Source organism: Colobus angolensis, unplaced genomic scaffold (assembly GCF_000951035.1).
Source record: "Colobus angolensis palliatus isolate OR3802 unplaced genomic scaffold, Cang.pa_1.0 Scaffold11, whole genome shotgun sequence".
In the NCBI taxonomy this organism is placed as follows: Eukaryota; Metazoa; Chordata; class Mammalia; order Primates; family Cercopithecidae; genus Colobus; species Colobus angolensis.
The window spans coordinates 7765801-7775797 of NW_012112030.1; the positions used below are offsets into that span (position 1 = coordinate 7765801).

Below are 9997 nucleotides of genomic sequence, written 5' to 3' on the forward strand. Positions count from 1 at the left end.
CCTGTAGTCTCAGCTACTCGAGAGGCTAAAGGAGGAGAATCACTTGAGCCTGGGAGGCAGAGGTTGCAGTGAGCTGAGATTGCACTATTGCACTCCAGCTTGGGTGACAGGGGTGAAAACAAGAATTCCTAGGAATTCTGCCATCTCTCAGCTCGTGGCTTCCACCTCAAAGTCACCTTATATTCTAAAGGTGGCTGTTGGGGCTTCACCCATCATGTCTACATCTCAGGCAGGAATAAAAAGGAAGCAAAGGAAGGGCAAAGAGTGCCTTCTTTCTAGGTAATTCAGCCCCCTTTTGTTTTATTATTATTATTATTTTATCTTTTGTAAAGATGGGGTCCATGTTACCCAGGCTGGTCTCGAACTCCTGGCCTGAAATGATGACCTTGCCTTGGCCTCCCAAAAGCCTGGGATTACAGGCGTGAGCCACTGCATCCAGCCTCAGTTCCCTTTTATAGAGCTTTCTTGAAACTGCTCCCAGCTTCTGATATCTCATTGGCCCTTCCCTACTGCAAGGAAGCCCGGGGAATATAGTTTGTTCAGCTGGGTTCACAGCTGCCCCTCACATTTTAGGGGTCTGTTACTAAGGAAGAAGAAGAAAGTGGATATTGAGTGGGAAAGAACAGTCCATGAGGAAGTCACACCCCAAACCCCTGCCCTTTCTCTTTAAAACAAATGCCTCAGACCACAGGCGAAATGGGACCTTCTGATCCCGTTGGCCTGTTCTTCCTGACCCCACAATGACCCCCAAAATGGACTCCAAAGAACAGACAGCCTTTCTGTCTTCTCCCCACCCCATCCAATGTTCCCTCGCCTATCAGACAGGACCAAGTCTGACAAGAATAGAATCTTTTCTTTTTCATGTTTTAAAATGAAAATATCCAAGATGGGAATTTTAGCTAGAGCTAGTGAATCTGTGGGAACATGTTTGCTGATAGTTTCTCCTGGACATGTCTCACTCCATGTCCACAAACCCATAGAAAATCAATACCTGCTGTAACCCCAGCACTTTGGGAGGCTGAGGCGGGAGGATCACCTGAGGTCAAGAGTTCAAGACCAGCCAGGCCAACATGGCAAAACCCTGTCTCTACTGAAAAAATACAAAAATTAGCTGGGCGCAGTGGCTGGCGCCTGTAATCCCAGCTACTCAGGAGACTGAGGAAGGGAGAATGGCTTGAACCCAGAAGGTGGAGGTTGCAGTGAGCTGAGATCACGCCACTGCACTCCAGCCTGGGCAACAGAGTGAGACTCTGTCTTGGAAGAAAAAAAAAATTAATACCCTGTACACAGTTAGCCAGATTGGGTAATTTTGTACCTGTTGGTGATCTTGTGGCTGCCCTACCTTATGAGGGGAGGAGGGGACAGAGCCTTTGAGACACTTCATGGACCTTCTTAATGTGCAAGATGGGCACAGGGTGCTTTCCGGTGGTAGAACCACATGCTGATCACCCTAGATGAGCTGCACAAGGTTGTAAAGGCAGCAGAGGCCTGCTTTCCTTTATCATCTCCTGAGGACACGGGCCAGGGAAGGTTCCCTCGGTTTTGGAAGCCAGCCTGTTGCCATTTCTTTCTTTGCCAGGGGCCATGGGTGGACGGAGATCCAGCAGAGGCTGGTTGGGCTGCAATACGGGGATTACAAAGTGGAAAGTCTATTTTGCTTGGTTCTTAAAATGAGGAGGAAAGACATTGATCCTTTTCTTCTTGACCTTTCTTCTCTCCGTCATTCGCTTCTTATCGGTTTTTGAACCCTGTAGACTAACCATGAAAAAGATGGCTTTATGAGTCAGATGTCCACCAGAGGATGGCATCATGGACAGAGCATTATCTTCTGTGGCCTTTCCGTGAATGGCTGGAGGGCTGAAGAGAGGACACTGATGCCTTCAGCTGTGGAGGAATCCAGGGAGAGGGATCAGGAGCTACCTTGGCAGCTCCGTATGATGTCAAAACCTGTTTCTCTTGTGTCTCAGTCCCTCCCAGGCCCTCTACTTGCCTCTCTTACCTACTGGGCTGTACAAAGCCCAGGAGTGCCCTAGGAGTTTGAGCACACCAACCTTCTGTCCAAAACGCCACTCCATTACTGACTTCAAGTCCTGTGAATTACCTAGTATTATTCTTCAAATGTTACATGGTAAAACCCAGCTGCTCCCCACAGCATCCAAGACAGATTGTACAAGTTTTTAAACATTTAGAATTTAGATTGGGTGTGGTTGTGGCTCATCCTTGTAATCCTAGCACTTTGGGAGCTAGGACGTGGGAGGATTGCTTGAGCTTAGGAGTTCAAGACCAACCTGGGCAACATAGGGAGACCCCATCTCTAGAAAAAGAATTTCAAATTAGCCAGATGTGGTGATGCACACCTGTTATCCCAGCTACTCAGGAGGCTGAGATGGGAGAATCGCTTGAGCCTGAGAAGTCCAAGCTGCAGTGAACTGTGATCACACCACTGCACTCCAGCCTGGGTGACAGTGAGACTCTGTCTGGAAAAAAGTAAATAAACAAATAAAAGGTTAGAACTTAGTGACAAATCAACAGTGAAAATTTTACCACCCAGCAACTCAGCCGTGCCATTTGCCCACCCCACCTCCCCTTGTCCCCATTCAGGGGCAAAGGCAACTGGTCTTTTATAGGCTACAACATTCAATGGGCCAATGCCATTTCACCGTCCCATCTCAAAGTGCTTTATTCTACAATCCTGTGTGCAAATACATGACGTAACTCTTTTCTCGGGTTGTAAATCATTGAAGGCCATAAGTTGTGCTGACTGCATCCTTGTTTACCTATAAGCATTAATTGAATGTTTTCCAGTAGGCATGGAGGGGAGAGAAAAGGCAGGACTGTCCCAGCGATGGGAATTAGGTTCACTTGATAATGGACTTGGATGATGAATCTCATTGCCCTGAGAGCAGGAATATTTCTTTCCTCAGTGACCAACCCCCAGATGCTTGTCAAACTATTGAATGTCCTCCTATGCACGTAGGGGCTGGCTCTTAGAGGTATAAAGCATGTCGAGAAAAAAGAATAAAAATAAAAGCATAATGAGCATTCCTTGAAGTAAAGAGCTAAGCACTCCTTTTTGTGTTTCTTCCCTGGCAAAGGGGAAAGGAGACCCTAATTTTGCAAGACTTCAAAAAGAGTGTGCAGAAGGCCAATTGTTTCAAGGTGACAATCATTCCTGCGTGCACCCCTCCCACATACCGGCCTCTGCCAGGCAACTTTCAGTCCTTTCTGAAGAACGACCCTCCCCCAGCACACATACTCCCAGGCAGTTTCCTTCTATTCTGGGCTGGTCTTTTCGTTCCAGGCAACTCTGCATACCAATGAGCCAGATGAAGTTCTGGGAAGGGCCTCTCAGCACCATTTTATCTTGTTTCAGCTGTGGACCCCAAAGTCGTTTCCATTGCCAACCGAGTGGCTGAAATTGTTTATTTGTGGCCACCACCACAGGAGACCCAGGCAGGAGGCTTTAAGTCCAAAGGGATTGTCAGACGTCAGGGTGCCTCCTCCCAGCTCGAAGACCGCCTGCCTATAGCTTCAAGTTCTAAGAAAGGTAAGCTTTACTTCCCCAGGTGGAGTGTTTGCCAGGCAGGGGCGCAGGAGCATTTGTGTATTTATCCATCCCGGGCCTGGCAACTTGACAGTCTCTGCTGCCTGGACTGAGGGCTTGACAGCCACAGGCTGTGGGCAATGAGCTCCAGCTTGAGACACCAGCCCAAGGCAAGGGGGCTGCCCCAGCAGGTTGAACCAACACGCCCAGCTCTTTGCTAAGTCAGAAAGGAAAGTCTCCTACAGAGGGAGAGGAGCAAACACAAAGCCCGCATTCAGCCTTGTCTGTGGCGGGAAATGCAATGTTAGATCTGATCATGTTACCAGTGACCCTGGGCCAATTTGCACCAGGTACAGTTGGAGCGTCAAGCCAGGGATTTATATTATGACATGGCTTTCGGGCTTTGTGAAAAAGCAGGGGGTTGTCAGGCACCAGCTATGGTGCAAGACATGGAGCGGAACTGAGAAGTAGTGACAAGGCTGGGTCAGTTGTCACCCAAACCATAGCAATAGGGGAGACTGTAGATCCCATCAGGCTGGTGGTAACTCAAGGCACTAAGGGGAGAGTGAAGGGGGGGAGCAAGGCCAAGTGCCACTGGAAGAGAAGCTCTGCCCGGCATTCCCCCACCACAGTTCTTGCTCCTGGCTCTCTCCACAAACTACAGTGGAGGTTGTGATGATGCAGCCTCATTGTCTGGGATAAATACCTGAGGTTTGTTGTCTCATGCAGAGAATCGAGGACACGGACACACACAAGAAGTGGGTTTAGGGGCAGAGGTTTAATAGGCAAAACAAAGAGAAAGGAGAACAGCTCTCTCTCCTGTGACAGAGAGGGGAACGCAAACATGACTTCCGGCCTGTGACAGAGTACACCGGATTTCATAGACAGGTTTGAGGAGGCGGTGTCTGATTTACACAGGGCCCAAAGGTCAGTTGAACCAGGTGTGACGTTTACATAGCATGGGGGAAGCTGGTCACCCCACCCTAATCTTATCATGCAAGTAGGCTTGCCACTTGGCCGGTGCCATGTTGTCTGCTCCCTACAGCACACATGGTTGGAAAGGAAAAGGGAAAATGCGGCCGCCATGTTGGACATGCCTAGTCCCAGGTGGCCTTTTCCTGTTGGCACAGCTGCCAACATTCACTGTGCAAGCTTCTAGCTTGCTTGTCTATGTCTGCAACTCAATTTTACAGGCTACTCTTTGTTAGAAAAGAAAATGATTTGGGGGCTGCTTTTCACTAAAAGGAAAACATTACCGAGAACTTCCTTACCCTCACTATCTGCCTAAAAAATTCCTTTTTAACTCCTCTAACAGTGAGGCCAAGGTGGCTCTTGGGTTTGCAGCACCCTAAAGAACAAGGTGAAGGTTCTCCCTCCAAAGGTATCGGTGTCTCCCAACCCCTGATGCAGAGCAGTAGCCACAGTAAAGGGGCCACAGCTGCCACAGAGACCCAGGGGACCGTGTGAGGAGCTGGAGGAGAGGAGGAGGCCTCTGAGTCAGCTAAAAAGACAGTGTCGACGTTTTATTGCTATCCCACGTGGACCTGGGAGATGGAATGCTACCCCTAAACCAAGCTAAAGCTAAGATGACTTCATCCTCTGTGCACAGGAGAAATACAGGCAGCTGTGCCAGCAACTTTCCCTAAGAGAGTGTTAACCCAGTATGTCTGAGATAGGTCTCACTCAATTTAGAACTTTTATGTTGGCCAGGCGCAGTGGCTCGTGCCTGTAATCCCAGCACTTTGGGAGGCCAAGGCAGGAAGTTCAACACCAGCCTGGCCAACATGGTGAAACCCTGTCTCTACTAAAAATACAAAAAAATTAGCTGGGTGTAGTGGCAGGTGCCTGTAATCCCAGCTACTCGGGAAGCTGAGGCAAGAGAATCGCTTCAACTTGGGAGGTGGAGGTTGCAGTGAGCTGAGATTACACCACTGCACTCCAGCCTGAGTGACAAGAGTGAAACTCCGTCTCAAAAAAAAAAAAAAGTAGAAGAAGAACATTTATTTTGCTAAGCCTGGGTGCGGTGGCTTACATGGGTAATTCCAGCACTTCGGGAGGCCGAGGCAGTTGGATCTCTTGAGGCCAGAAATTCAAGACCAGCCTGGCCAACATAGCAAAACCCTATCTCTACTAAAAATACAAAAAATTAGCCAGGCATGGTGGCGCACACCTGTAGTCCCAGCTACTTGGGAGGCTGAGGCAGGAGAATCACTTGAACCCAGGAGGTGGAGGTTGCAGTGAGCCAAGATCGTGCCACTGCACTCCAGCCTGGGTGACAAAGCAAGACTCACATACTCCACCGCCCCATCCCCCCAACACACACCATACACCAACTGTGGCCACGTTCCTATCCATCTGCCCTTTCAGCCTTGGCCATGGGGGAATTTATTAATTTTACTTACTTAGCCCACCTTATTGTCAAGACCCAGCATACAAAGAATAAATTTTAGTCAAATAAAATCCATCAATTTGAAAGATATCTTTGTAAAAAGAAAACAAACACAGGAAAAGAAGACGGATTTAGGAATTAGGTTAATTTCCAAAATGTAGGCCAGCAAGACAATCCACTCTCTTAGATGCGGGCCACAAATGTGGCTCTATACTGTCTAGCAACTAACCCAAAGAGGGAAATATGATCAAATATGAGATTGATGGTGTCCATAAGATAAAAGCACCATCTGCTGAGGAAAAATCCAAAAACCAGAAGAATATTCCTCCTAAATATCTTCATAGACGGAATCCTGTGCTGTGAAACCGATGTCTTCAACAATAAGCTTAAGGTAACTATAGAGATGAATGTCACAGTGAGAGCTGGGGGATTGAGCAAAGGAAGAAGGGGAAAGAAGGAAAGGAAGGGGCTGTAGGAGAAATCCCTAGTGTGGTTTGTGTCTGGGCAGAAGAGGCGAGCTAAGATTTACTGGGTAAGAATTAGCATGCTTCTTGCCAGGCGCGGTGGCTCATGCCTGTAATTCCAGCACTTTGGGAGGCCGAAGTGGGAGGATCACCTGAGGTCAGGAGTTCGAGACCAGCCTGGCTAACATGGTGAAACCTGGTTTCTACTAAAAATAGAAGGCATGGTGGCACATGCCTGTAATCCCAGCTACTTGGGAGACTGAGGCATGAGAATCACTTGAACCTGGGAGGTGGAGGTTGCAGTGAGGCAAGATCGCACCATCACACTCCAGCTTAGGCAACAAGAGCGAAACTCCGTCTCAAAAAAAAAAAAAAAAAAAACAGCCTCTTCCTCTGGCCCTTACCAAGCCACAAGCATTCATGGTCCCTGGAAAAATGTAAGATTATTTTTTGCTTCTCTTAAAAGAAATAACTGGAATTTTCCCCGACAGATGAAGAAGAACAAATAATAGCCAAAATTGTTGAGCTGCTGAAATATTCAGGGGATCAGTTGGAAAGAAAGGTATGGAACACCTTGAACTAATGCAATTGATTTCTGTGCCCATGCACTAGTACACGAGGATGGAATTGTACTCCAGGTTGCAACCTTATTCCTTTTCTTTTCTTTTTTTGTTTTTGAGACGTAGTCTCGCTCTGTCACCCAGGCTGGAGTACAGTGACAGTGGCACAATCTTGGCTCACTGCAACCTCTACCTCCCAGTTTCAAGCGATTCTCCTGCCACAGCCTCCCGAGTAGCTGGGACTACAGATGCTCGCCACCACGCCCAGCTAATTTTTTGTATTTTTAGTAGAGACAGGGTTTCACCATATTGGCCTGGCTGGTCTCGAACTCCTGACCTCAGGTGATCCACCAGCCTCGGCCTCCCAAAGTGCTGTGATTACAAGTGTGAGCCACTGCGCCCGGCCTAGCTTATTCCTTTTCCAAGTCCTGGTTTCTACTTAGTCCTAAATTTTATTTCCCTTGGAGTCAAAATTCTTCACGCTGGTAGAATCTCAAAAATGAGTCACTTTGGAAAACATAAGTAAACCTTCTGGAGCCTCCTTGGAATTTTTGGAAACTGAACAAGGAGCTTGTTATTGCAGGAAAAGACACCAGTAAATTAAAATTTGCTGGATGGAATTATTAATCTCGTTCCCTATGTAACTGATCCTCATTGAAGTTTAGATTCGCGTTTGCTTTGCAGCCTGGATATCTGTGTCCCACGGTTGCTCCAAAGCTGGAATACTTTCTGGAATCTTTTTCCCCTGTCGTTGCTGGACTGTTGTCTGTTTAAGGGGTCTCTTAGCAGTTCAGCCAGGGAGGCGTGCTAGTGTTACTGGGGGAATGTATGGATTTCCTGCCATTTGGAAGTTGAGACCCATCCTTCCACTCAGGAACGGGTGAGAGTTGCCTTCAGGTAAAGAGTTGGTGAGCAAACCTTCAACAGAGTCAGAAGAGCTTCTCTGTGCCTCCTGGGTCCATAACCCATAGACGACTGGGTAGTCTGTAGGATCTGTCAATCATCTGGCTTGCAGACATAGATCCTTGTTTTGCCAGAATCTGTGGGGAGGGAGTCAGACCCTGGGGGTGGGGATGGGAGGTTCTGCAGGAAGACAAAACAGCTCCTGTCTCTATAGCTTTGTCAGAAGTGTGCCCAGAGACTGGTGACCCAGAGGGCGAAGCACCTGGGAGATGGGACAGAATGAGAAACAGCGAGAAAACCAGGGATATTAGGTTAAAGAAAAGAGAACGGGGTGTGTGAGCTTTGGGGCCACAAGTAGAAGGTAGAGAGGGGTGCAGAGGAAGCAAGAGATAGAACAGGATGCATGATTTAAGGGCACCCCAGCATTTCTGCAGAGCTAGTACCATGGATACAGAAAATATGCCTAGTATGGGGTGATTGATTTCTACTTATGGTAAGAACGAACCTCCATTCCTGGAGAATGGGCACTCCAGGCTGCCCATCAGAGTCAACGGGGGCCTTGTGACGGAATGATCTTCCTGTCACAGGAAGAACTGCAAATAGGTGCCAATACCAGTTAGCAGTTCAGCACAGAACTCTGAGGGATCCTTTAGACATCCTCAAGGGCTCTTTACAACCTGGAGTTTCTGTGGCTGTCACGGCAGCCTCTTTCCCAGCTTCCCTAAGCAGTGACTTGCGGTCAGTGGTCAGTGAGGTGGGAAAGGTGGAGCGGGGGTGCTGGAGGTGGGACGAAGGCCATCTCTCAGGTTATGAAGAGTGATGGTTTCATTTTCACCCCCACAAATTACCACTTTCAAAAGCCTCCCTTTGCCTGCTGCTCTCTGTTGAGGAGTTCGGATATTTTACATTGTTTATGGCAAAGCCTTGGTTGTTATTTCCTTTACACGCTTCCCCACTAGGGAGCTCTGCTAGGGACACACGGTAGGTGTGACCTTGTGCTGTGGGTGCCAGGCTCCCACTGCAGAGTTCCGTGTGTGTGGCTGCAGGGGATCTGCCGAGCCGCTGGTCCCGAGAGCACACACAGCCCAAAGGCCCATCCTACACCTCCAGGAAAGGCCAAAGAGCCAGGTGCACCTGAGAGGGACAGGCAGGGGAGGGGTGAGGAGGTGCCAATGGAAGCCCTGTCTTTGTGGCGTTTGATTCTTTTACTGTTCTGGCACAGTCCCGACTTGGCTGCCTGCTAGGGTTTTGAGCCTGGCCTCCTCCATTGGAAAACTGATGAAGAGGAGTCCATTCCCTGTTATGGAGGAGGCCGGCCGTGCCTGCTGCAGAGTCACAACCCAGATGGGGCCTGGATGGTGGGAGTGGGCTTGGTTCAGGGAAAAGACAGGTCTGCCAAAATCTTCCAATCACATCTGACTCATCCCCCAGATATCCCTTTTAGAAACAATATGTGTTGAAAACCCACTTGGCTTATCATTCCTCTAGGACAGAACTAGAGGAATTTCAAATAAATATTTTGTCCCTGCTCACTAAGAAATTTCCATTTTCACATGACAACTGGCATATTAACAGACATTTCAAGAATGCTTTAAATGAAGATGATATATAGCTTTTTGATATGAGCCCTGATTTTTCAAAAGCAGAAGAGGCAGCATTGATTTTGTTTTAAAGGCATGGTAGCCCAAAGGAGGTAAAGCAGAGAGATACCAGGTTCAAGGGAGGGCCGGGAGGTAAAATCAATAGGGTAGAATAATGGGAAAAAAATCAATGAATTGGAGTTTTTTTAAGTGAACATATGCACGCAAAGGAGTCTTCCCTGACCTCCATGCTCCCATAGCATCCTGAAAAATGACTCGCATTTCCAGAGCACCTCTTCTATGTCCAGCACTATAAAGTGTTCAGCTACCCTATAGTATAGGGCCAAGCACAGTGGCTCACACTTGTAATCCCAGCTCCTGGGGAGGCCAAGGTGGGAGGATCGCTTGAGGCCAGGAGTTTGAGGCCAGCCTGGACAATATAGTAAGACCTTGTCCCTAAAAAACAATAATAATAAAAGTCTCTTAAGAAAATGAAGGCTGGGGACGGACGCAGTGGCCCATGTCTGTAATCCCAGCACTTTGGGAGGCCGAGGCAC

At 48.2% G+C, this 9997-nt stretch overlaps 1 protein-coding gene across 2 annotated transcripts in view; it reads left to right on the top strand.

Annotated features, from left to right (window-relative positions):
• The window catches only part of BCL2L14 (BCL2-like 14 (apoptosis facilitator)), a 36107-nt gene that overhangs the window by 19116 nt on the left and 6994 nt on the right, over window positions 1-9997 (top strand). For both annotated transcript variants that reach the window (XM_011953787.1, XM_011953794.1), the window contains exons 3-4: window positions 3374-3547; window positions 6889-6959. In XM_011953787.1, the coding sequence (XP_011809177.1) occupies window positions 3374-3547; window positions 6889-6959 (245 nt within the window). The remainder of the gene's footprint in view (window positions 1-3373; window positions 3548-6888; window positions 6960-9997) is intronic.